Genomic DNA, 27,402 nt, shown 5'->3' with positions numbered 1-27,402 from the left:
GTTCTCTTGTTCTCAAAGTTTTAGTCTTAACACCATGTCAAGGTCAGCAGATTCCTCAGTCTCCCCAGTACATATTATTCTTTCCTCTGCCTGGTTGAACAGCAGACCCCACCATTCAATGACTGGCATCACTGAACTCACATTTTCTTGATCTCCCTGCCCTGATGCTGGTGCAAGCAGCAGCCTTTTCTTCGTTCTCTTGGCTTCTTTACATTCAACTGGCTCCAGAGGTCCGCCCTCAGAGCCCACCAGGACACACACGTCTGTCCAGCCTCCACCTCCTTCCCTTGGCAAGATTAAAACAGACCCCGCAGCCGGCACCTCCCTCCCTGCTGGGTCCTGCCCGGGGCAGGAGGAGCCGCTTGCACCCACTGCCGCTCTCCTCCACGGGCCGATGAGAGGCAAGCACAGAGTGCGGCTCTAGACACCCCGTCTTCACATGAGAGAAGTGAAGAAAGCCAGCAGGGAAGATGAAAAGCAACTGGTAAGAGAACAAGTGGGATTTAGAGAAATCTGTAAATAAGGGATTAGAACAGTTAGAGCTGTCCCTGCCAGCTGACACCTTTGTTTGGTTTTATGGCAGCGTTACATGAAGGAAATGGTAATAGAAAGAGCTTTATTGACATGTTTTATAATGAGGCAAAGATAAAAAGTTCTCATGTAAAGAAATTGTCTTGTCAAATTTGTTCATAAATCCTTAACTCAGGTTTTTATACATTTAATATGCATGGCTCTGAGGAGAAAGTCAATAACAGAATCTGTCAGAAACTATACATTCATACTGGAGTTTTCTTTCTGTTTACAGGAAAATTACAGCTTGCTTTTACGTGTGTAGTTTCCTGTGGTCTTTCATCTCAGCCACCATCCAGCATCAATCAAGTAAGGAGACAGACTTCATCTGCATTTCATCTTTCTCTAATTTTGATTGTCAAAATAAATATTCTGAGCTTATTCAAAATTAAAGTGCTCTCTAGCTAGCCATCACAGAAAGGAAGAACTGTCTATGTGTATGTATGGATGCATGTATAAGAGAAAGAGGAGAAAAAGCAAGCTGTGTGTGCTATTTTAAGCTCTCTATTAGATATATTTGTAAGGTAAGGATTAAAATCGGGATATAGTAATAGATACAGCACACAAACCTCCCTGCATCTTTCAGAACTTCTAGTTAGATATTCTTCTGCTACCTGTGGCAACAAACTGGTTACACTTTATTTGCTGGGCATAAAATGTAAATGGCTGGATGTCAGCCATATGTCTATCACATAATGTAGAATGAGGCCGTTTCTAAGGTGTAACATGTCAACCTGAATGTTCCCTTTAAGTCTATGTTGTGAGAAGGAAACCCACATTTATGGTGGAGTCCTGCAGCACACAAGAGGCTCTCTGTAGTTAGAAATGCATCTCCTTCCAACTTGCAAGCTTCATTCTTCCCCATCCAGACTCTACTAACATTTTCCAGATTGACCTAGTACTGGACTTGTACATGACTCCTAAACTCTTCAAATAAATGTTAACTTTTCTTTCCTCCTTCCTCAAATTAGAGGAATCTTGTAGGCTTTAATGTTTATTACATGGCTTATTGACAGATGGTATTCTGAAAAAATAGATTTTTACATTGGGTGTCCTCCAACTAATTTCTTCTATGTTCTTGTTTGGGTCAACAAAAACGGTCTGTAAGTCCTCCTTGCCCCCACTCTGTATTTTATGAATGATCATTCTCTGATGAAATGTGGCACAGAGGAAAGTGGGAAAATCTGGAATACCAGAGAGGATAGAAAAGATGCCAACAGTTTCTCAACAGCCTCCTTAGTTGGCACGAGGTTTATTTAAGTTTCCTTGAGACTAGGGAAACTGTTGATTTAGGTAACTGGCTTTCTTTTTTTTCCAAGTTTGCTTAAACCACCAAAAGTTCCAAACCAAAAACTCCTAACACAGCAGGCCTTCTTATGCTACAAATACTTCTCCATAGCTCTGCAAAAGAAGAATTATTGTAACACTCTCATTTAAAGGCTTAAAAAACCCATAATCAAATAATCAGTCAAGTTATAATTTTAAATTTGGAGGTCTCTAGAAACAGATGCTTATTTTCTTAGACCTCTGACTTCAATGAGTACAGTTTAAATTGATTATTACATAGATCTAATTATTATTATTATTTATAGCTCTAATTAATAATATTCTTACAGTTGCTTCACTTAATTTTTAAGGTGATCTGAGGCAATGTGCAGGCACATGGGTAATAAATTCACCCTTTTTTGCAGGACTACCAGTCATTCTGGGTGCCAGTCAGAGAATTGATCTCTGCCCAACAATCAGGATTGGCCAAGATGACTTACCAGGCAAGTAGCATCCCTACTTTTTCAGGAAAAATCTTCTGTTCAGAAACTTTAACAGGGTATATTCAGCACTGTGACTGCATAATTCTCTGATTAAAATAAAATGAAAGTTACATTCTGGACATTTTTTTTTTTTTGTAGGCTTTGACCTGATTTCTCAGTTCCAAATAGAAAAAGCTGCTTCACAGGGAATTATCCAGAGAGTAGTGGGCTCCACTTCTCTTCAAGTGGCTTATAAATTGGGACCCAGTGTAGACTTCAGGATCCCAACCAGGTAAGCCTTTAGTTACTTGACTTTAAAATATACATATTTTGCAATATGGTCATTTAAGGGATAGATACTCTCCCCAGCTAGATCACCTAATTTGCAAACCTTTTGGAAGGGGTAAGAGGAGTTCAAATATTTTTTTTCATTGCCACCACCAGACCAGGCTGATTCTGTAACAGCAATTTCAGGGAATTCCACTTTCCTCTAACAATGCTATTGCTCAAGGTACCCCAAGATTTGCTGATAAAAAGGGATTCACCTCTAGGAAGTGAAGCCAAGACAAGAGGTAGGAGGCAAAGAAAAGGTAACAGACAGAGAGTGAGGAAACTTTTCTCAAAATATTGACACAAAGGGATCCTTCCAATCATGTAAGGACTGAAGAGACAAAGTAGGATAAAAATTGATTTGTGGTATGATAAGAGGTTTGGGTGTTTTTTGTTTTGTTGGTTGTTTGGTTGTTTGGTTGTTGTTGTTGTTGTTTTTCTTTCTGGTTAACGGGTACATGCATATTTCTGGGTGATTTATGGTCACTTAATCTGTAAAATACGACAACTACTATTTAGCATGTCACAGGCAAGTTGCAATAGGAGCCAGAGTTTAGGAGTCTGATTGTGTTTGTGCTTTATAGGCCAGACTTGCTGCCAGGGAAGGAACAGAGACAATACGGCAGGGTAGAGATGTCTTTGCCAAACTTAGGAAAGTCTGTATTCTAGTCCAAAACCTTATGTAATTAAGAATGCCTTTCCTCAGCAATTAACTGGCAAGACCTTTAATTGGACTACAGTTTCAGCTAGGAATAATTGGAGTGCAAAGTGTGGTTGTCATACTCTGGCTATCGCTGACAACTTTTGCTTTCTGCATTCCTCCCTGGCTTTTACCTTCATAGCCCCCAGGTTAAGCTAGTTTACAGCTTAACCAGTTGGTTGCATTGGACTCATGACTACTTTCCATCCCAGTGGCAAATCAAGGCTGCTAATGCATAAATGTGAATCCAGCCACAGACAGTAAGTGGGATCTTCATTTCACTAAAAGTTGGAGATTCTCAGATTTTCAACTCATACTTCTTAGCTCAGAAACCATCTGAGCTATCAAAGCTGTAATATTTTCATATTTAAGAAAAATCTAAACATTGCTATAGATGGCTCTAGTGAGAGATATGCTTGATATACAGAAGTTATCCCTGATCAAGCCTATACCAGCTGCATTAACACACCATGGCATTTGAGCTGACTGCTGCCACTGGGCTTGTTGAATGGGTATGGTGCTGCAGTATCACAAATTTACTATATTCAAGACACTGACGGGTACTCCCAGGCAACACTGTGTTTTTACACTGCAATGCTGCCTCATGGTATACCTGAAATTTGGCCCTGGCTCAAACTAAAAAGTCACTTGAGGTGAGTGTCCTCCCCCAGAGGTTTGAGTCCCAGCGCTCTAGAACATCAGTGTGTGCTGCTCCTCTGGCACTGAGCCTCATCTTGCCGCTCTGCTCCCATGTTATTTTAAAGTCTGCCCCTCTCAGTAAGCTGACTCAGAAGGAGTGATGTTGGCAGTAAGTATTTGAGGCTAAGAGCACAGGAGAGGCACACCTTAGACCATTTCCAATATTTAAAAAAAAACCAAAACAAAACCGCAAACCAAAACACCAAAGAAAACAACAACAACAAAACAACAAACAAAACAAAGAAAAAAACCCAGAACTCTCCACATAATCTTTATAATGCAGCATGGTAGGTGAGTTTTAGTGGTATGAATTTGGGATGAAGCAATGCCTGAGAAGCATTGCAGGAGTTAGGGAGTTATACAGAGCACCTCAAGCAAGATGGAGCATCTTTAATGGCACGGCTGTAGCTCTGGCATTCTCAGACCCAGGCATTGCAGCAACCCTGGACACCTGCTGCATTTCCCCCGGCCACCCCCCGCACGCCTTTATCCACACGTGGAGTATTTAAGGATAACGCAAATATCGGGCAGGGCAGCGGCGGGAGAGGAGGCGGTGCCGGAGGGGGGGAGGGAGGCGAAGGGAAGAGCCGCCCGGAAAGCCCCGGCCCGGGAGCTGTCCGTGCCCGCGGTGCTGAAACACCGCCCCGCCGAGCACGGAGGAGCCCCGGGGGTGGCGGGGGCCGGCGGAGCTGTCGCCGGGCAGGTACACGTTGGGTGTAACATTGGGTATGATCCCCCAGTTCACGCCGCCATCGCTGCAAGCTCCTGCTTCGCCAAGAGATGAGGGAGGCAAAACTAGAGCGAGCTTGGAAAAAATAACACAGCACTGTTTTCCTGAGCTGGGCGGCTGACACAGGCATGAAGGCATGAGTGCTGTAGGAGCACTGAGGATGGAGCCTCAATGAACATGTCAGGCATCTGCCGGCTCCATGCCTGCTCTGCTGCAGAGATCTCCTCTCACACCTTCATTAATGGGCAGCCATATCAGGTAGACTGATGGCCATGGACAATGTCTTCTCTTGCCTTATGAAATAGGGCAGTGACACTCAAAGTAAGCCCATTCTCTAGTGTAAAGCATTCAAGGCTTTTGGGGAAGGGATGGGGAGGTGGACGGACACACAGAAATGGCAAGGAAGACAATTACAGCATCAGCACAGAGAGCTTGCTTGACTGTCACCGTTCAGGCAGCATTTATCAGGAATAATAAGATAATTTTTTAGACTAGCATATGATTGTTATACTAACACAGACAAGTCCGTGTTACAGTGGCTATGGCATGGGAAGGAGAGCTCAATTAGATGGCCATGGCTCAGCGTATTTATTCAGTCTTTGTTGTAGCAATAGCTTTTGACTTGAAAAGCTTACATAGTTTCCTTAAAACACTACTTAATTGTAGCTTGGTCTTTTTGCTGCTTAGCATACTTGCCAAGGTCCAGAAGTATATTCCAGAATGAACAGAAATGATTGCACACAAGTCTTGACTTAAGCTTCTCGCATTGTCCACATAAATTCCCATTGGCCATTGGTGCTTCTGGCATAAAATGTGCTGAAGAATCAACACAGGGTGCTTCATGTAATAAGAACCTGTGAAGCTGGCATGACTCATACCCATTGTTTCTGACAAGGTGACTCTGTCATTCTTCCATTTAATCTATGTACCTGTTGTAGGTGTCCACCAGTTAGTAAGTACAAAATTAATACCGGCAATTTGAATAATAATTGCATTGATCTTTAATTGTAAGCTTTAAAAAATGTATTAGCACAAAGGAGTATGTTCATGCTATGTTTTTACATAGGGGAAAAGGGCTAGCTATTTTTATGCACTAGATGAAATCTTAATTGTTTGATTTCATAAATGCAGGTGTCATACCACAAGGCCCCTATGTCCACATTGATAAATTAATGTCAGGGAGCTTTCCAAAGCATTCACACTCAATAGTCTATGCTGTTAAAAAATTAAACAAGACCTCAGCATGGTTCAGGTCCAGGCTAATTAGCAATGTTTAAACCATTCCTGGGCACAGCTTGGCAGCTAACATAGGCTGTGGACGATTCCCAATAAGCAGCTTGCATATGGTCATCATATTTTGGAAGTATGTGGGTTTAAATTTTTCAAGCCAGCTGAACTTAGTATCAGAGACCAGATCTGGGCACATTGAATTCAGTAGCATGAAGGCAGCCTATGAGTCTACAAATGGTATCTCTTTGCCTGCATCCTCATCTCAGTGGAAAGCAGAGCAACATAAAAGCTGAAGGTGCCTTTTGAACAGTCTTTATATTTGGGGTAGTGGATACTGCAGACTACATTAAGAGGTGACATGACAAACACATTATGACAAGAAATTATAAAATGAAAATAGGAAGTTTATAAAGCTTTATCAGTAAGCTTGGAACATCCGGAGAATTTTGTAGGCTGGTTTCCTGTTTTTTCTTTGGGAATAATGCTTCCCTGTGAAGTAATACTCCTCAAATACATATGCCTGAAGGTCTGGCTTTTCTACTTCCAGCCACCGAAGTTCTTCAGGTGCTTTTATTTTTGTATTACAAGTAAGATATCGTACATAGTACCACTCCATTGATATTGATGATGACACTGTAATGGAAAAGACAAAATGCAGCTAAGAAGCTAATTAGCTCATAAGAAAAATAATTAACTCAGAATTGAAGGTTTCTGAAGAATAGAGACCAGCTGAGAGTAATGAGTCCTAGTAAATGACTTCTGGCTAATGACTTTGGACAGTTTTTAAAAATACTTAGCTAGGCTTTATTGTTATTGCTTATTTGATGGCTGCCAGATAGCACCTGCCAGGTCAGCTGTGATTCTAGGAGGCTTCAGGAGGTGCAGACACAAGTGACTCAAGCTTGTGCAAAGAAACCCCCTACGGCTGGGTATATAATACTGCCTTATCATGAGATTGGCCAGAGAAATTTCTGCAGACACCTCTAGTGGGTTGTACTAACATTTCTAAAATCTTCATTTAGCAAGGGGTAAGTTATCTCAGTGGGCAATGGGGCTCACCTAGGAAACTAACTCTTAAAGAAACAGGTTTAATAAAATAAGCAGTTATTTGGTAGTATTCAAATTAATACTTAGTTAACCTCTTAAAATACTTGCCGTGCTTGATGAATCCTGAAGTGGCACTATTCAGGGCTTCCACCACCTAACCAGATGACTTATCTCAGATATATTGATGCCTTGGTAGGACTTAGTCTTGAAATCTTAAAGAAATCTTGCTGGTAAGCACTTAAGGTACAGGATTAATAACACTCTTAGGTATTTATGAAAAAGATTAAAAGAAAACAGGAGTTTTTCAGAAGTTCCCTAATTACTAACTACAAATGTTTCAATCTCACCCTGCCTCCAACCTGCATTTTAAAAAATTAAGCAAGGACTCAAATATCTGATAAAATATTGGTCTGACCTTGCATTCATTTCACACTTAAATCAGTTAATAATAGTTCTGAATATACAAGGAAAGCAGGACTAGACTGTTATCTTAGAAACTTAAGATACAAAAAAGAATTTTAAAAATGCTCTGGTAGCTTATATCCCTCACAATTTTAAGCAGGTAGGAAGTGGGGCAGGGCTTAATTTGGTCTGTGCACCTGAAATAATTTTGCATATTAATTCCTCTTTTGCTCATCTGCCTGGTTCCAAGTTTAAAATGGATTGGTTTACTCTCATAAGTTAGTGGAACTGGAAACATGTATGTTAAAAAAAATAATAGAAATAATTCAAGTGCTTATACAGTTATCAGCTGTTCAAGAGGATTACAGAATCCAACACTCTTCACAGTTAGATGGAGGAATAACTTCTCTATAATTGTTTACTTTAATATTATGATAAATTTGCCATGGCTTCCAAATAGTTAGTGTTTTAAGCTGTTGACTTCAGTAGTGTTTTGCCTACGTAAAGATCACAGGCTTTGGGAGAAACCGTGTAGTGAAATACATTGATACCACTGAAGTGATGGAATTGTTTTTCATTAGTGTTGGAGTAACTGAGATGAAAATCTGTTTCTGCTTTACTTGTAGAATTACAGGTATAAATCTTACACAGCAACAATCCCCTGCAGAGCACCTTTCTGGCAATGGGTCACGCTGTGCTTAGTCATGCTGAGTCACCTTTCTGATACTGAGTCTTTAGGCTAAAGTCAGCAGCTATTCTGACTAGTTATTAAACATTTTAAAACATGTAAATATTTGTCCATGTTTGTATACTGACTTTGTAAGTTTACTGTTCTACATGCATTTCTTCTAATTTAGTTCTCTTTTACCAAGGCCAGAAGCCTTTACGCAGTTTATCTTCTTTGTGTATCACTTTAAAAATTAACCATTCTTTTTGTATTTTAATTTCTGAGAAACAAGGAGGATCCATATGATGGCTTGTAAAGGCCTAACACTGTAGCTAAATATGGTACAAAGAATTCTTTTGCCAGTCTCCAGCCTGGTATAAACAATCTTCTAATTGAGAAATGTAACTATGATTACTTACTCGGGTGGGTTTTTTTAATTTTCCTTCCAGTATGGTGGGGTGAGAATGTGTGTGGTATTGTAACCACTATTGCCGTGACAGCAACACTTATCAGTGCAGAGAAAGAATGAAAACCTCTCCTCAGAGGATCTGGGATTAGCAATGCCTCCTTCAGCTGCAGAGCTCGGTTTATCAGATCCCTTAGAGTCACCAAACTTGACAGCAAGAAAGCAGAATGTCACACAGAGACTAGTTATATTACCTAACAATACCACCTTCGATAGGGTAGAGGTAAAACCAGGTCTTGTGCAAGAGCAAACAGTGGGATTCAGCAGTTGAAGAGATAAATGACTCAGACGAGCTAAGGTTTTAGCAGCAGAGGACGCTGAAATACTTGTTTAAGAGGTATTACGGAGGAAGGACTCTAAGGGCCATAAAAGATGTTCTGAACTGGATCAGGAGCTTAGCAAGAGACTAATGTGTCTGGATACAGAAAGGGAGTATGTTCCTAGAGCAGGAAATAATGTATAAATATATTGTGTAAGCTAGAAGCCTGCAGAAGGATAGGGGACAGTAGCACACACTGGAACAGTAATGTACACAGAACAGGAGGAAAGGTACAATGTCCACGCATCGACATTTGCCTTGAAGATGGCAAGATACAAACTGAAACAAAACATTAAGAGGACACAGGAAGTTAGACAAAATCCTGTCAGAGAAAGCCAGCTGGGACAGACTGCTGCATCTGCGGTCAACAGAGACACAAGTCATGGCAAATCGCAGACAGTTTAAAGATAACGGCAAGGAGTCCCCTCTCCCACCTTTGTATATCCCCACACCTTGTGCACTGAGATAACCTTACAGATAAACATCCTTCTTCCTCATACACCAGCTTTCAGGTGTATTTCAGGCTTGTGGGGAAAGAGGAGAAACACCAGCAGTTTGGGCAGTTTATTAATCTGCTGAAGCTGCTCCTGTAGCTGTCAGGCTTTCCACAGTCCCTACTGAAATGTTGCTGAGGCTGTGCCGTCGCCTGCTGGAATACGATTGCACTACAGCTTTGAGCACTTAAACACCAAACTACAAGCTGTGGAGACTTTATCTGGGAGTATTCTCTCACTAAATCAGTAGTCATCAAGCATACAGAATAAGAACTAATTGATTCAATTTTTTTTTCCTTAGCCCAAGGCCTGAGATTCATAAAGATAGCTAAATTCCTGCTGAGCTAGGATTGATCTGCCACTCAAAAATAATGTTTGTTCAAAACGCCTTCTTGCCTGAAAAGTTATTCTAATGAAAGCTAGTGACAAAATAGCTCTGCATATCTCTATACTTAACACATTTATTAAAATATAGCTTATTCTTAAATGTGGATAGCTGGCAAATAATGTTTTGATGTTACCTGGATTGAGATCCTAAAATTTTAGGATTACTAGAATATGAAAAGGCATATTTTGAAAATATTTTACTGGATTCACTGACATATTGGAGATAAAAAGTGACACGACTGTTTTGCACAATGACACAGTCAGTAGTACTTGTTTGTGTTTCCAAATCTCACATTATAGGAATTGCAAAAGACCGAATCATTTTATACGTGGCAAATCTGTTCCCTGCTGCTTGTAGTCTTGTGGTTGAATGTTACAGGACATAATATATTTTTAGTGTGGGTTCTTACTATGTGTATATTTGTCAATGAATGATTTCTGCTGAAGTGATAGCTACTACATTAACAAAAGGGTTATTGTCAGGCTGAACAAAAAAATACATTTGCAAAATACATTCTGATGTCTTCAAAACCAAATCAGATCTGCACTGACTATCTAATCAACTATAAAGCCACACTACACTGACTGATTTTGTAAGTCTGACAGTAGGAAACAGCATAATTGTAGGATATAATTTCTAGATGTGAAGTAGGAGTCTGTTCCTCCATCCATTACAGTCAGAAAGGGTTATCATAAATATTGTACAATGTCAGAAGAACCCACATTTCTGAACCAGTTGTCTTTGCCTTGAGCAACACTAATGACTCAAAAAGACATCTCATTTTGGGACTCTGCATGCAGAAAAGCACTGATAAAAGCATGGTTGAAATATAGTTCCTCTTAGTAACTGTTTCTCCTTACTCTGTGGTGATATGTGGAGCTTTTCGGAACAAATGTACAACAAATGTACTGTATTTTGATCCTACACAGCGCCATATATTCCAATGGATTGCCTGATGAATATTCGTTTCTAACTACTTTTCGGATGACTGGGGCCACACTTCAGAAATACTGGACTATTTGGCAGATTCAGGATTCTTCAGGGAAAGAACAAGTTGGAGTGAATCTTAACGGTCAAGTGAAAAGTGTTGAATTTTCTTATAAAGGAGCGGATGGAAGTCTCCAAACTGCATCATTTTTGCATTTGCCTTTCTTGTTTGACTCCCAGTGGCACAAGCTTATGATAAGTGTGGAAGCAAACAGTGTCACGCTTTTTATTGACTGTATTAAAATAGAATCCTTAAACATAAAACCAAAAGCAAAAATCAGCATTGATGGCTTTGCTGTGCTTGGAAAACTTAAAAATAATCCTCAAATTTCAGTACCGGTAAGTTCTAAAATCTTTTATTACTGCAAAAAGTGTTTTATAGGATCTTTACACTTAATATTTTTTTGTGGAATGTTCCTTCAAATGTTTTCTGAAAGCAAAAATGGCAGAAAATAACAACCCCTTGGCAGGTAAGTACTAGCTTTGCTTTTAATATTTCACATATACACACTGTATGAGGTAAGGCATGACCCAGCCTATGTGTAAGTTTCCATAGTGAAGTGTCTGAGACATCCACACTTCCATTATCAGATTTTGCTCTGGCTGGGTCTGTCAGTTGGATGTTCCTTTGCTTTTTTCATGTGAGGCTTGATCTAGAAGGAAGACTCAGGACATGGATTTATTGGCTGTAACTCCCACCAAAGAAAGCGAAACATTCATTAGGCAAGAACTGGGACCCCTCTCTCATATGTGTGAGTCGACCATCAGCTACAGATAATTAACTGTCTCTGGTGGAATAAACATTTTAAATAGTTAATACAATATCTTCTGTAAGAGAGGTTGATGGAGGTCCTTTGTGATTTAATTTGTTCTTCACACAGGAAGCAAGAGACTCACATTTAAATCTCAGTGCTAAATCAGTGATTATCATGAGTATCTTATACCTCAGGAGACTCTCGAAATCATTGTGCCACCTGGTATGATCACGTTGACAGTGGCTTTTCCTCTTTGATTAGCTTGAGATTTTTTTTTTTCCAAAAGGCTGGCCTGGAGTCGACAGCTAACTCTTAAAGAAGGTTCTTGTTTATGAACACGATGAGGGATAAATGTAGTGTCAGAGGACAGATCCAACCCAAACAAAGGGCCCAGCAGAGCTGAGACATAACACCCATCCATCTCCACAACTCTTCCCCTGGCCAGCTGAGGACATCCCACCCCTGTATCCTGGCTTCTGTGAATCCCTTTGTTAGATATTTAACATTCCCTGTACCTTGCAGCAGATAATTAAACTCACTGTGGAGTCGCTCCTTTATTCAGTGTAGCAAGAGCAGGTAGGGAAATGCTTATTCTATACCTGCCAAAAATATCCTCTTTGTGCTACTACATTGTGAGGAAAGTTGTTTTCATGAAAAAAATAACATTGGTGGTGAGATATGGTAAATATTGAGTGCTTTTGTGCCCTTCAACTAAGAAAACTGAATATGAAAAACCTTAGGAATTTTATTATTTGATTATCTGATCTGTTTTCTGAGATGAATGATTAATATAAAACACATACAAAGTGATATACCTGTAATTTCTAACGGAAAAAAATGTAGCTGTCACATCTGTATTTTGCCTTTTAGACATCCATGAAAATGTTTCCTCAGTTAGTGTTTTTTCAGCTAATGAGTCATAACTGCACTTTATACTGAATAATGTAACAATTTTGTCCCACGGTGGCACTAAATGGCATTTAAGACTTTGGGAAGCTATTTCTGAATTCACTTCGTAGATTAAAACCAAATAGTTTCAAAATACAGTTGGAAAAAATGCAGAAAACATTGCGAAGTTCCATATATTGTCCTGTTCCTTTTCCAGGGATCTTCTAAGTATGTTAGGAACATGTAATATGAATGGTAACATACTCATATCTATATCTATATCTATATCTATATCTATATCTATATCTATATCTATATCTATATCTATATCTATATATCTATCTGTACAGGGTAGTCAATTCAAAATGAGTTGAATGGCAGAAGATGGCAAAAATTGTAACCATTTTCCATACCCCTACACTGGGGACAACTTTGAAATAAAAAAGTGAAGTGAGATATAATTTTTTACATGTATTTCATATTGTTTGCAGAAAATACGGTCACAGGATAACCAGCACTGTATCAACCTGGAAGGGGAAATGTTGCAAGAAAAGAAGCATCTCATGCTTCATAATCTCTGTATTATAGGTCACTATATTGCACTGGACAAAAATCAGTTTTACTTGGAAAATGGCGACAGAAAGCTGCCCAAGATGTCTGAAAGTGGCCATCTAGTATCTTGCTATAGATGTGGATTAGGAAACATCAATAGTGGCAAAGTTATACTAATTCTGTTGAAAACAAAAGTTAGTCTTCGAAAATATCACTCCAAAGTAATCAAATGACGCTGATAATGTAACAATTAGCTGCACACATATTTTAGCTTTGCTGACTGCTCTGAGGGATGCTGGTTGATGAAAGGATGGATTGAATGATGAAAAGATTACATGTTCCATGCGTGTTACTAGGATGAAAAAATTTCTACTCCAATATTGTATTCCCTTTTGGAAGATATTTAAATTAAATGCACAGTGAGCTATAAGTATGAAGGTATTGCAATACCAAGCACACAGTGCTACAATAACCCAGGGCCTCAAGTTAGACACAGAGTCATTTCTTCAAAAACAAAGAGGATTCCTGTTGCCTGTGGAAGTAACGATTCAGAGTGCCAGCCTACAAATGGAGAGAGATGTGGTTTAAGATCGCCTTAGCAAGAACTCGGACTTCCCACATTTCTCTGCTGGTGCTCTGGCTCACTTTTTGGCCAGGATTAAAGAAGTCAGGAAAAGCAGCAGAGGACATTTGGAATTTTATCCTCGTCTCAAGCCCGTGTTTTGCAGAGACTTGCTCTTTTCAGCAAGGCGTACGCACAAGGAACACCGACTGAGCTGGGCTCTTCAGGCAGCTGGTGGGGGAAGAGTGTCCAGCATTAAGTTCTGCCTCATCTATGATTAAGCACTACATCATTAGGCACTAGTGTGAAGCTACCTGAGGTCAGGGAAAATGCTAAGTATAGGACACCCTCTTCAAGGATGAAACACAAAATGGAATTGAGCAATTTTCACAGTTCACCACTTATGCAAAATATTTGTTTATACTTGTAGCTTGTTTATGAAAAGATACAGCCATACTTACTGTATCTTATGAAAAAACCAAACCTTTCCATAAGGAAGACCTTAAAACAGGGATATGATGCGATTTTTTGACAAAAAGAATAGTGAAGCACTGGAACAAATTATCAAGGATGGAAGAAAGTAAGCATGACATTGTATTTTTAAACCAGGTTTGGATGTCTAAAAATACACTTTAATTCAGACAGAACCATGGGTTTGAAAAAGGACTCACTAGATTGAATTGTATGGCCTATGCAATGAAGTCAGAACTGACAACGGTAGTGGTCAAACCTGATATTATAAAAAGGTAGATTTAGGAAGACCATATTCTCTGAAATTATGATAAAGAAAACACACAAGCTGATGGACTAGTGATTTTTAAATGGCTGTTTATATTGCACAAGTTTCTGTTTTATCCTGTGCATTTAGTTTCTCTTTAAGTGGAGTAAATGAATCTATGGTTGGGGATATTCTAGGCTTATCCTTTAACTTTCTTGACTACACTCAGTTTAAACATCTCACAAGTCTTGGTTATTTAGTATGTCCCAGGCACAATTTCTAATTTATTTCCAGGCATTGTTGAAGTATATTACTTCCAGTAGTATAATTTTTAAAAGACATAAATAGTGTATTTCCTATTCTTTTTTTTTGCAGTATTCTGTGAGTGCTCTATCTTGCAGAATAGGTCAACTTCTCACAGGTGCACTGTAATACATGTCATTTTAAAAGAGATTCTTTATTGCTTGTTGTTACTACGATTGCCTAGGAGAGTAATAGGCAGAGTTCCACTAGAAACTACGTCTTGCCTTTGAGCCTTTAGAAAGATTTATTCCAGGATTTCTGGAATGTTTTATGGAGGGCAAATTTTTATACAGGTTTACAGCTGCATTTTGACTTTTTTAGATAAAAAAGAAAATAGTTCTTTTTATCTAAAAGTAATTCAAATAATCTACTATAAACTCCAAGCAGTACAAGATATATCATCATTTCAAAACTGAAAAAGAACTTATTTCCTAAACGATGTGTTTTCTATAGAAAGGTAAGGGCATTCATTTCTTCCTGCTCAAAGATTAACTGCTGTGAGCTGATAGAAATTGCCTTAGTTTCTGCAATTTCAGAGCCATTACCCCAATTTTGTCATAATAGACACTAAATACTTTGCTAGAAATGACATTTAATGCTGCTAACTAGTTCAGGGTAGCTGCATGACTTGTGATGCCTAAGATGAAGCTGCTTATCAATATTTGCTGAACGGGGATTAATTTACACCTTAGAACAGATTATGTGTGTGAATTGTAAAAAGTCACATCTCAGGTTTTTTTTCACCCTGTGAAGTCTCACATTGAGAAGGCTGAACCCCTGCTATGGAAAGTCAGTAACACGAGAATTCGCTGTAATTTTGTAAGACTTTGAAAAAGCTGCGAAGGAAGTGAAGCTCCAAAACCCATTACAAAGATGTAGGAAAATGGATAAAATGTGTTCAAAATAGCTCTTAGAATGAGATATGTTTAAATATGTGTAGCTTACTCTTGGCCACTTAACAAAAGCACAAAGAGCTGACAGCAGGCTCCCTGTAGAATGAGCATAGGTACCATTAACAAAAAATTATAGAAAACCTTTGCCTGAGAATTGCTGGGCTGAGTTGTACTTTCCCTGAAGGGGTGTCTTCCCCTGAATCATCCCCAAAGCACCAACAGCCCAGCCAGGCACAGGGAGCCACCTCTCCCAGAAGGGACCTGCAAATGTGCTCTGAGTGTCATGGTTTTCCTTAAAGCCTACAGTACTGCTGAATGCTTTCTTACGACTGACACTATGCTGAAAATACTGCTCTAGATATTTAGGTCTCATTTACATCTAACCTTCACCTCTCTCCTCTAAAGCACTAGTAAGAGCTGAATTGCATAGTTGATACTGGGATGTGCAAAGCTGTGGGCATTTGCAGGCATTTCCGCAGAACTTAAGAGGACAAAACAGTGAACGGACAGACATAGCTGATCCAATTATATCTGTGCTGATTAAGAAATTAGAATTAAATGGAAATCCTGCAGGAATCTTGGAAAATTGATGTCAGAAATACTGACCTATGGGTCTTAAACACCTCTGGGTCTTAAAGGATTACATTGTAATAACTTTGCTTTATGATTACCCTCGATTTATCTGAGGTTAATTTCTGAGAAGTTTGTACCTGTACTTCATCTTCAGTAAAACTTCATATTTATATCGACAGAACAACTACATGAGACATCTTCAGAATAGTGGTGTTCCTTAAATCAGCTAAATATAATCAAAAGATTCTTGTGAAATACTGGTGAGGGAAAATGTACCTTGACAGCAAGGCTAAGACATACTGGCCCTTCTCTCACCTCTTCAAAATCAGTTGGAGGACAGTCACACCTTTTACTATGTTGCCAACAAAAGAGTTTTATTTTTCATTCTAAAAAAGTCAAACACGTTTCATCTCATTTTTTTATTTATATAGCCTCAAAACAGTAACAAAAGCTCTAAGCAAAAAAATTTACAGAACAAGCACAGTTTATTTATTTTTTTTTAAATAATGCTGCCTGACTAAGGAACTGTGAACTAAGAAATGTCAAGTTAAAGGTGCATGTTCAAAATATTTCAACTCCCTTTGCATTCATATTACAGTACAGTGTTTTGTAAAAAATGTGAGGTATTTTTCCTGCATAGGATGCCTGCCTCATTTATTCAGTTATTTTTTTTTCTGTGTGTCTTAAACTTGAGAGAGTACCAGGCCTTACTTAAGGCTCACCACTCAAATCCCAACTTGAACAAAACAAAGTGATTGGTTGGCCATTCAGAAACATTGAAGAAAACACAGGAGGCACTAAAAGGATTTCCTGGCTCAGTGAGGCAAGTTGCAACAGCAGCAATCACATCTTATAAGCTCATTAATAAATTTATCTCTATTTTAATATTGGTTATGTTCGAAGTTGAAAAACTGGGTTCAGACTTTAAAAATGAATACTCATCTGTCAGTAGTGTTTTCTTAAGACACAGATATTGGCACTTGGAGAGTCATGCATCAAAGTCTAACACAAGCTAGTAATCGGCATTTTATAATCTCAAATCTTTCTCATCCTAGTACAGAAGCCAAAACCCACACGCACACCCTCCCTGAAAAAGTAGGAGAAAAACCAACCAACCAACCAAAGGCAATTATTATCTACATAAAAAACCAGAATGTGCTGATGCAGATATTGGCTGCTGGTGATAAGTCTTAAAAGTAATTTTTTCAGTGTTTACAGATTTTGTACCATGTTACAAGTTGAAAGCACAGCCCAAGACTATCAATTTCAGTTACAGTTGTTACTGATAAGCCTTTTTGCATAATCTGTACCCAGATACTTTATTTCAGGCATCCATTCCTTCCTACTGCTCTCTAGTGTGGCTATTTTGACTTAAATAATTTGTCAGCACTATTCAAGAGCTATGAAGCAAAAGCAGGCTCGTTCAGTGGCATCTGTCTGCCTTTTCCACAAAGCCACTCTTTCTTTTTTACGACCTTTTGCCTGATTTACTTCCAAACTTACAGTTTCTGCAGTATGAGAACCATTTCCACAGCCTTGCTCATTCACTCTTGTGAATGAGGGAAGCATTCTAAGGAAAGAATTGTGGATCACAAAATTTCAGTTTAGGTACAGATTAAATTTGTACAGGCAACCTTAATTACGGTATTTCCTAACTACTGAATGGATGACTCTTAAATATTACTTAGTATAATTTTAATATTGAAGAGACAAACTGAAAAAGTAGAAAATCTGTCACTTAAAACCATGTCTATCTTATTTTAAATCAGAAATAGATTATAAACTGCTTTAGAGCCAGTTATGGACTTCTCTCTCTCTGGAAGTGAGCTTCAGAGGTGAATAACGTAGAGACTCAGGACTCAGAATCTAGCTGTATGGTATTATCATACAGGTATCATTTGATCCCAGTTTAATGCCTTTTTATGAACCCCGCTCTTCAGATTTCAGATACTCTCTTATTTTTATTATTGTATTGCTGCCTTTTAGTATTAAAATACAGTATACATTCAGTTCTTTAATATGTATATTATGACATTCAGTTGTCTATTATTAAGGACTGGGAAAGGTTTTAAAACTAGAATTGGATAAAGGAGGTAGAGAATCAACTCACAGATAGTGGTGTCAGATAACAGGTAAAAGAAAGGAGGGTACTGCCTCTACTGTGCTATATTCTCAGCACTCTGGAAACTGATAACTGCAAAGCAAGCAGAACAGAGATGTGATAGCGAGGATTTCAGTAGTGGCGGCACTGAAGTGGTGAAGGCGAAAGCAAAAAACAAAAGCAGCAACTTGTGGTTATGTGTGTGTCTTGCAGAGATCTTAAAGGACTTCAGACTCAAAGCATTTATTAGTTCTAGCAGTCAGTATACAATTAAGTGAATGTAAGCATGACGGCAGGAGAGGAAAGCATCTCAGAATGACAGCTGGCCTTCTGCATCAGTTATGGGCTGGGACTGGAGAGAGAAATGAGATATCCCAGAGGGAGCACAGAAGACAGCCAGGAGGCACTGAGACATTATGTTGTGGGAGGTGTGGTGGGGAGCTACTTTAGCTCAGTAGAATACGAAGAAAGACTCAGAGAGGCAAAGAAATAAGAAGTGAAAGTCCCTGAACGCTCGCTTCTATTTTCAGCTTCTCAAAAAAAAAAATCAGAGACTTTTCCATATGAGGGCTCTATGTTGTAACAAGAAAAAAACCAATTTTGTCCCTCCAGCTCCTCAGCCATCCACAAGGAAGAGGAAGCAATAGGAGCCTCTAAATTTTATCATCAAACCAAAAAATCTCTGGATAAACCACTAATTAGTGGTTCATAAGCCAAGCTGATCCTGTGTGATAGGGAGAAAAAACAACCCAAGACTTTAAAACTTAGATACAATAAATATGCATGATTTAATATGCTTCCGGTACTTAAAATTCCATGTGATGCACTATATATCGATGGATATACCTCTGAAGCTGGATGAGCTATTCAGTAACTTTCAGCAGAGGGTATGTTTTTTAGTCTACATAGCACATCAAGGGAGACTTGGTTGCAGCTTCTGAGGTTTGCCTTAATCCTATGTTGTTTTCCAGTGCCAAATACAAATGTTCATAGAAGATGTGAAATTCCACAGATGTATATCACTCAGCTGCAGGCTGTTGGCAGTGTGCATATGATCATGCTTTTTGAACTTCTCACACTTAGACCACATTTCAGTCCTCACACCTACCATTCTTCATGGGCACAGCTATCCACTTAGAGAATATAATTTTGCCTGTCCTTTAATAAAACCACCATAGCACGAGGAAAAGTGTCTGTGCTTATAAAGAACATGTAAAAAATGACACATGATGAATCTCACCTTCTCTTTAAATCCCTCGACAGGTTTATGTTCCGTATTTAAAAGCTCTCTAGAGTTAGGGGTAGAACAGAGGACAGGGTATTAATCCGGACTGAGCTCTCCGATACACCCATAGCCATTATCATTAAATACCTACCTCTTAAAACGTGCCCTTAGCTGACCAGTGTTCCTCCTACTACACCCTCAGCCAGTGTGCGACCCCTTGACCCGAATTAACGTGATCTTTATCTGCTTTGCCAGTTCGAAATCCAGTGGATGCTGATTCACTGCGACCCACTGCGACCCCAGCGCGAAGCCTGCGGCGAGTTGCCGGCCCGGGTGAGCGCCCCGTCCTGCCTGTCCCTGCCCCGTCCTGCCTGCCCCGTCCTGCCTGCCCTGTCCTGCCTGTCCCCGTCCTGCCTGCCCCGTCCTGCCTGTCCCTGCCCTGTCTGTCCCTGCCTGCCCCTGCCCTGCCTGCCGCTGTGCTGCCGTGCCCTGCCTGCCCCTGCCCTGCCTGCCCCTGCCCTGCCTGCCCCTGTGCTGCCGTGCCCTGCCTGCCCCTGCCTTGCCTGCCCCTGTGCGGCCGTGCCCTGCCCGCCCCTGCCCCTGCCCTGCCTGCCCCTGTGCGGCCGTGCCCTGCCCGCCCCTGCCGTGCCTGTCCCTGCCCTGCCGCCGCCATGCCGCCCCCGCGCCCCTGCCCGCCCCGTCCCGCAGCAGCCCACAGGTTTTTGTCCCCCTTTCTGGGCCGAGATGCCTGTTTTTACCATACCTGCCTGCAATTTGGTGCCTTTAGAAATCCAAGCCCCTAGAGCAGCAGCAGCAGCGGCCTCATTTTAACCCTTCCGTGACTTGCTTTGTGTCCCCCCCGCCGCCCGGCGCTTGGGTGGGAGGCCTCTGGAAGCTGTGCCTCGCAGGCGGGAGGGGTTTTCGCAGCCGCCCGCCCGCAGCTGCCGCCTTGCCGGGGAGCCTGGCGGCGGGGAACCCGTGTCGGGGAGGGGCGCGGAAGGTGAGGGTCGGTGCCCAAAGCAACAGCAGCGGGGCAAAGGGTTAAGGCGCTGCTGGCATTCAGTCCTCCCCCTCGCAGCCTTCAGCTTTCCTCCAGTCCCCTCCCCAAGGCGCCAGCGAGCAGTGAGGGGCTGCAGCGGGGCTCACCTCTCGGCCGCCCGTCCCAGCAGCCGCAGGCCGGTCCCTCCACCGCCATGGCCCGGGCTCTGAGGGGCCTCCTGCCCTTGGGGCTTTTCCTGCAGGTTGTTTGCCTCTGCCTGGCTCAAGTAAGTTTACTCTGACTTTGACTCTGTTTTTCTCCCATGCAGATAAGCCAGACGGTAATCGAGGTAAGTGTGAGGGAAGGGACGGTGCTCCGTGCTCATGGAAAGGGTGTGGGTGATGAGAACCTGAAGGCTGCTCTCTGTCGTGCCCTGGCCCTGGCGCCTTGGATGGTTTTCGGCCCTTTTCTGCCCCCCAGTAGCTGTAGCTGACCCTGATGTGGTGCTGGCAAAAGGCGAGTTGACCACGGGGCGGTGGGTGTCATGCGTGTGTGTCTACATGGTGGGCACCAGGCAGGCACCTGGTGACATGGCAGGGCTTGAGCCCCGTGTACGACAACCACTGGATGGATTGTTACTGGCAAGACTGGTGTGGGGAGGAAAGGTGTCCAGAGCAGCAGCACAGTGGGGAGCGAGGGGCAGGCGCAGAGCCCGGGTTGCCCCCCGCCTCGCAGAGCACGGTTGTGGGGCTGTGGCCGGAGCTGGCTCTGAGGAGAACAGAGCCCCGCATTATTGGGACGGAGACCTGTAAAATCCTTTCTCTCTGTTTCCACTGGCTGGTGGCGCCTCCAGCCTCCCCCTCAGGAGCCCGGTGCTTTGAGAAAGCGCCTCTGTAGATGCTAATGAAACCCCGAGGAAACAGGCGAAACCGCTGAGCCTGGCAGTAGGGACAGGGTTGTTTTAAATTTTCTTTGCTAGCACAAACCCTTAGGAAGACTGTGTCCTTTGTGTCAGCTGAATGAGTAATTAGAGTAGCTTAGTGGATTTCAGTGTTTGATTCGCAAAGATCACTCCTTATTTCTGCCACCCTGTCGTGTTCTTATCGTGTTCAAATCCTGCTGGGGTGGGGGGTCGAGCCCCCTCTGCCTTGCCCTGGCCCTGCCAGCATTGCCGGGCCCGGGGAGGGGGGCTGAACACCTCATCACCATTCTGCCCATGAGGGGAGCGTTGCTGGTCATCGCAGCGACAGCTAAGGTGGGATATAGGGTCTGTGGGTTCTGACATGCATGGAGTGAGGACATGGCTCCTCATCACAGCTGTGACCTCCTGATTGACCTGTAGAAGCCACCTCTCATTGTGCCAGTCCCCCTGCACTGACTCTTGCAGGTTTGCCAGGATCTGATTGCTCCTTTTTCTTTTTTTACTCCTTGTCAGAGAGGTCTCCCTGGTCCACCAGGCCCGCCAGGTCCACCAGGGCCACCAGGAGTTCCTGGTATTGATGGCATCGATGTAAGTGTTTCCCATGCTCTACTTAGGAAATAGGAAATGCCTGGAGCTGTACCTGCATTGTCCTCATGCTCAGCATTTGACCCCAAGGATTTGGCTGCAGATCCATGTAGGAATTGATGAGTCTCACACTCCATAGCAGGCTGGGCCAAGGGGAGAAGGTGGTCTTTCAGATTATCTCAGATGTGGAAAATACAGGATTATTTATTTTATGTAATCAGCATCATATGCTATGATTATTTGCCTTAAATGGGGTGTAGGGGGTTTATAATTCTGAGCTCAAAACGGATTATGTAGTATTGCTCATACTAAGGCATGATAAGGATTTGTGACGTTGTTCCCAATAGGAGCTACCACGTATTTTCCCACAGTTCCTCTCAGAAGTTTCTGTGATTATTTCTGTTAGTCTATAACAGAGATCATGTGGGTTTAATATTAATTTCCTACAATAAAATCAGTTTAGCATTTTTCTTGATAATCTGTAAATCAGTGTTTTTCATGAGGGATCATAAAAGGTCACTGTAACTTTGACTAATACCTTCTTCTTCATATCTTGTTAGGGGGAGAGAGGTCCGAATGGCCCCCCTGGTCCACCGGTAAGTGATTTCAGCTACTTTGCATTTGATCCCATGAGGTTTTGAGTTTTGTTTCCTCTTCCCTCTCTGAAACATGTCTAACTGTCCATTTAAATCCTGAAGGGTCCAGATGGGGATGCAGGCAAACCCGGATCCCCTGGTCTGCCTGGAGAGCCGGGAGCTGATGTGAGTACACCTGAATTTCCTCTTCCTTTTTTTTTTTTTTTTAAGAAAAATACCTGGTTTTAGTCTGTTTCTATAGATGCATGACCTCCTTTTGAGGTCTCTGGCTTCCTCACAGCTGCCAGTGAGGCAGCCCGCCTCCTCTGGGCCTCTGGTGGTTGATGCCTGAAGGGGTATGTGGAGGGGGTTGTGTTTAGTGGTTTTTAGCCCTCGTTGCCTAAAACAGAGAAAATGCAAAGAAAAAAAATTAAACCAACCCTATAGACCTGATGTTACGGTGAAGCGTTACTAAAAAACCAAATAAACAACCTCCCAGACTTCAGCCACAGCAGAGCCTGCACCTGCTGGTGTATCTTCCTTTCTCTGTGGAAAATAATACAGAAGAATAAAGTTCAACATCATCTGGTGTTGATGGCCTGTTAGGTTGTGTCTCTTGAATAAATCAGTGGCAATAAAAAACAACTTCATACATTTTTGGGAAACTCTTTGATATTTCTCTTGAGAGCAGTGTTTGAAAGCATTTCTTGCTATGAAGCAAGATTATTGCATTAGTACTTAGATCTTATGCCAGGAGGTAGGCAAGCTTATGTCTAATTTACCTAAGTGGTAGAATACTTTTATAATTTAAAACATAAAAAATAAAGACTATATACAACAAACTAGTATATTAGAGAGTATTGCAAACTATATAAGTGAAAAAGCCTAATATTTATTAAAGATTGAAATACTGTTAGAGGTTAATTTTTAGTTTGCTTTTGAACAGAAGTTCAGTGGACATGGAGCTGGAAGAGTCTTTAGTTAAACTGTTTGAATTTCAGATCTGTAAGAGGAAATGGTCTTGCCTTGCATGGTACCTCATTCCACTTATTTTTTTCCTGAAAATAATACAGGACCACAACCCATTTGTACATGTCAAAAACTCACTAACAGATTTTTAAAAAATCATTGCTGCTTCTGATTTTCACTTAAGGCATGGTTTTGTTTTCCTTGCCAGAATTCATGGTAACGCAATCAGGTGAAACAGAATGTTTTAAACTCAGCTTCTCATATTTGTTCACACTTGCAAATTCCCGCATATTAGTGGATGAGTGAAACTGTAATACTAGAAAACTGTGTTCTGGAATGCTGAGCCTTTTTTTTTTTTCACTTGAAGACAAAACATGGGACTTTATTGTACTCCCACTGTGCATTCAACTTTTAATTGGGGTTTTAGATTTATAATACCTTCTTCCATGTTTAATTGGTGAGGCAGTTCTGACTTCTTAAATCTCATTTTTCTTTCACAAACTATTTCAGTGTCAGATTTAATAGACTGAGTAAAGATACTCTACAGTAATTACTTGTAATGATCATGTAAGCTTTTGAAAGCAAATTATCAGAGAAAACAAGGCTTTTCTTATGGATATCTGGGAATTTCGAAGCCATGTAAGATGGTTAAAAATTTGGAAACAAAAGAAAACAAAAGAACTCCAAATGAATTCATAGTTATAATAACATGACTGCTTTTTAATTTTAGCCAGCTGGACAAGTATGGTTCAAAAACTAACCTTTTTTTTTTTCTTTTCCTGTGAGATCACATTTAGTTTAATTATGATTTAACTGAATAATTTTTGAAGGACAGATATCACAGGCACTGATGGTTGTCACCAGAAGCTAGTACTTTGAGCTTGGGCAGTTTTATCAGTGCATGTAAATAGGCATCTGAATTGTAAGTCTCCTGCAGCTACTTACCTAATTCAATAGCTTCATTATTCTATCTTTTAGAATGTTTTCTGTTGTATCAAGAAAACCACGTAACCTTTGCATTAACATTTTATATGTTGCTTCCAAAGGGACTCACAGGACCTGATGGCTCACGTGGAGCCACAGGACCAAAAGGACAGAAGGTAAGAACAAAATCATGCATGAAATTATTTGTGTTCTTTTATTTTTTAATTTTTTAAGCACGATTTTTGTTTGTCTCTAAGCAACTAATGCAATGCTGCAGCCTTTCTTACAATATTAAAACATCTATAGAATAGAGACACGCTGGGCCCTTTTCACAGAGTACAAAGCAACTTCCATTCCCCAGGCAGCAGTAAGGAATGGTGGGATTACATTGATGACATTAATGTTGAGCATCTTCAGTAATGGTGAGGCTCTTTGCATCTTGTGATGTAATTATGTCATAGTGACACTCAGCGGGAACCTGAACAGTGAAACTTGACTTTATCAGCAATCAGACACATGAAATACACATCAGAAGTCAGAGTAATCAGAATGTCTGAGTTGTTTGGTGGGTTTTTTTGGGGAAAAAAAAAGGCTTGAGGCTATATCTTTTTAATATTGAGAAAGTTTTTCCTTTCTATCAAGTCTCACTGAAACCAGCATAGCCTTAAAAAGTGAATAATACTTGCAGAATATGTACACTAAATGATACCCTCTGAAAGGTGAGAGCATCTTCCTGTATGTTGTTTACAAAACTTTATGCTAATGCCTCTTGAAAAATTCAATTTTTGTCTTTTAAAGGGTGAGCCAGGACTGCCAGGTGCTCGTGGACTGCCGGTGAGTAATACATTTAGTATATGAAGAGGCTTTTGAGAGCTCAAGATCAGTATGAAGAATTCTTTCCATTATATGTAGTGAAGGAGAGCCAGAAACTATTTCTGATGTTTCAAAGAACTCAGGAGATATTAAGGTACTACATTAAGGAACCTTTTTGCCTTTATATCAAAGTGTGCAGATATTACTGAAAGGATGTTTGGTTTGTATGCTATAGAAAAGGAGCGTGTGTGATGTGGTCACAAGTTTTGGACACTTAACTTTGTTTTCCATCTCTCTGTGAAAATGCTGTAGAGACAGGAGAGCTCAGGTTTTATTTGCATAAGTAAGTCTACAGTTATTTCTGTTTCAGCTCCTTGCCATGTGTTTAAATGGGATCGCTGAAGTGTAAATGTTATATGGGCCTTCCTGTCCTGTTCCATATGAAAACAAGACAAAATATGAGAAAAGGCGTGTGAAGAGTACTGTTCCACTTGGCAAGCAGATGCATTTAATATCCATCTTTGGGGGCTGAAAATAATTGTGAATTTTAGGAATCTTACAGGGTTGAGGAAATGAGTGATGGTTGGGATGTAGAAGCTTAGATTATATAAGAAACCAGGGAAAACCTCAAGGAAAATGAGTAATGGAACAAGATGACTAACTTGAAATTGTAATAGGGCTGCACATAATTAAAATTTAATTAAGAATTAGATAAATATTGGATAAATTAATGGAATTGAATAGAAGAGGCATTGTATTCTGATATAGCACTACTTGCTGTGAAATTCTGTATCTTTGACTACATCTTTGTATTTTTGACCCTGTCCCATTAATTAATTAAATTTATATTAAACAACCATTTTGATGTTAGGCCAGAGAGGAAATTGTATTGTTATTCTTGAAGACATTACATTATAGACATGTTCAAACTTAAGATGAATCATTCTGTGTGTACGTTTGCATTTAATTTTCATGGATGCTCTTTCTTACCTAAAAATTTGGAAAACAGGTAATACTTTTATAGTGGCCGGTCAATCTGTAGACTCAATATATGAACTGAATTTAGCCACAAAAATTGCAGAACTGAGGTAGCTTCTATGTAGACTGAAAGCCCCACACTTTTTCTGTTAGGGGTTTGAGCGTCTTTGTTTGTTTGTTTTTGGTTTGTTTTGTTTTGGTTTGGTTTTTTTTGCTGCCAAATAGATGGGGAAATAATTTCTGGGTCATTTGCAATGCATTTTAAAATGTGTATCCAGAATGAAGATATCACTTAACTCTGTCAGATATGTTAATCAGATGATATGGAAAAAGTGTACCTGAAAAGAAGTACTGTGGGAGAGGAAAAAACAGGGCATTAAAACCGAATTGCTGAAATAGTAGGTTAAAATACTGCGGTATTTTAGGTTGCCAACTGAAATAAAAACTGACTTGGTGAAAATCGACATGAGTTTACTTCACCATTAACAAACTAATGTGAGAATGAATAATTTAAGAGCCTTCATAAAAAAGTGGGTATATAAAATACGCATAAAGAGGGTTAATCTCAACTTAGAGGCAGAGATGTTACTATGGGAAAGCAGCAAACTGGACCAACTTGTCAAGGTAGAATGCTGATTCCATTCAGAGCAGCACTTACCTGATTCAGGACTTTTGTGACTATATTTTGAGACTGTAAAAGCAATAAATCTGATGAGATTTTGCACCTTTGTTCAAAGTTTAGTGATTTTTTGTTTACCCTGAGACTTTCAGTCTTAAGGTGATAATGCTTCGGTGCTCCTCAGTAGGGATTACCTTTGGAGTTGTTCTGCCTCTGCTTGATAAGCAACTGGACCTTATATTTAAGGGTGAATCTGCAGAAATATTTTTTATGAGGAAATGAGAATTCTTAGTTATTTAAAGGTAAAGAGAGGATGGATATACTTAGTCATCTTTTGTCATTACCCTGCTAATTATTAAGGTTAAGGTTAATCCTTAGAGCTCACATTTTAGGAGGAAGCCTAGGGTTTATTTTTTTAGCTCCTTGGTTGTTAACTCATATATGCTGAATCCATATGGAAAGATTAATGCTCAAAATAGGTCTCTGGGGGAAATTCCATTTATACAGGTTTTCCTTTTGATGAATGGCTTTAGGCTGCTGAAGAAATAGAGCAGTTAGTGAAGTTTTTCAAAATGACCAATACCGGTGGTGTCTCCTTTAGTGAGATTAAATTTAAAGTAATGAAATTTGGGGGGAAAAAAAAAGTGTAAAAGCGGTAGTGTGGGAGTGTGATGGTTCTAATTCTCAGATT

General features: G+C 40.4%; 1 protein-coding gene across 1 annotated transcript in view; it reads left to right on the top strand.

Moving 5' to 3' along the window:
- The first annotated feature begins 470 nt into the window (after positions 1 to 470).
- The window catches only part of COL9A1 (collagen type IX alpha 1 chain), a 68,440-nt gene continuing 41,508 nt past the window's right edge, over positions 471 to 27,402 (top strand). The window contains exons 1-12 of the mRNA XM_065631663.1: positions 471 to 484; positions 806 to 879; positions 2,262 to 2,339; positions 2,478 to 2,610; positions 10,720 to 11,116; positions 19,603 to 19,680; positions 20,655 to 20,675; positions 21,762 to 21,836; positions 22,394 to 22,429; positions 22,532 to 22,594; positions 24,424 to 24,477; positions 25,100 to 25,135. Coding sequence (XP_065487735.1) covers positions 471 to 484; positions 806 to 879; positions 2,262 to 2,339; positions 2,478 to 2,610; positions 10,720 to 11,116; positions 19,603 to 19,680; positions 20,655 to 20,675; positions 21,762 to 21,836; positions 22,394 to 22,429; positions 22,532 to 22,594; positions 24,424 to 24,477; positions 25,100 to 25,135 — 1,059 coding nt within the window. The remainder of the gene's footprint in view (positions 485 to 805; positions 880 to 2,261; positions 2,340 to 2,477; positions 2,611 to 10,719; positions 11,117 to 19,602; positions 19,681 to 20,654; positions 20,676 to 21,761; positions 21,837 to 22,393; positions 22,430 to 22,531; positions 22,595 to 24,423; positions 24,478 to 25,099; positions 25,136 to 27,402) is intronic.

The sequence above is a fragment of the Caloenas nicobarica genome, chromosome 3 (genome assembly GCF_036013445.1).
Source record: "Caloenas nicobarica isolate bCalNic1 chromosome 3, bCalNic1.hap1, whole genome shotgun sequence".
In the NCBI taxonomy this organism is placed as follows: Eukaryota; Metazoa; Chordata; class Aves; order Columbiformes; family Columbidae; genus Caloenas; species Caloenas nicobarica.
The sequence above is the reverse complement of the archived record's forward strand: the minus strand, read 5'-3'. Positions and strand labels throughout refer to the sequence as shown.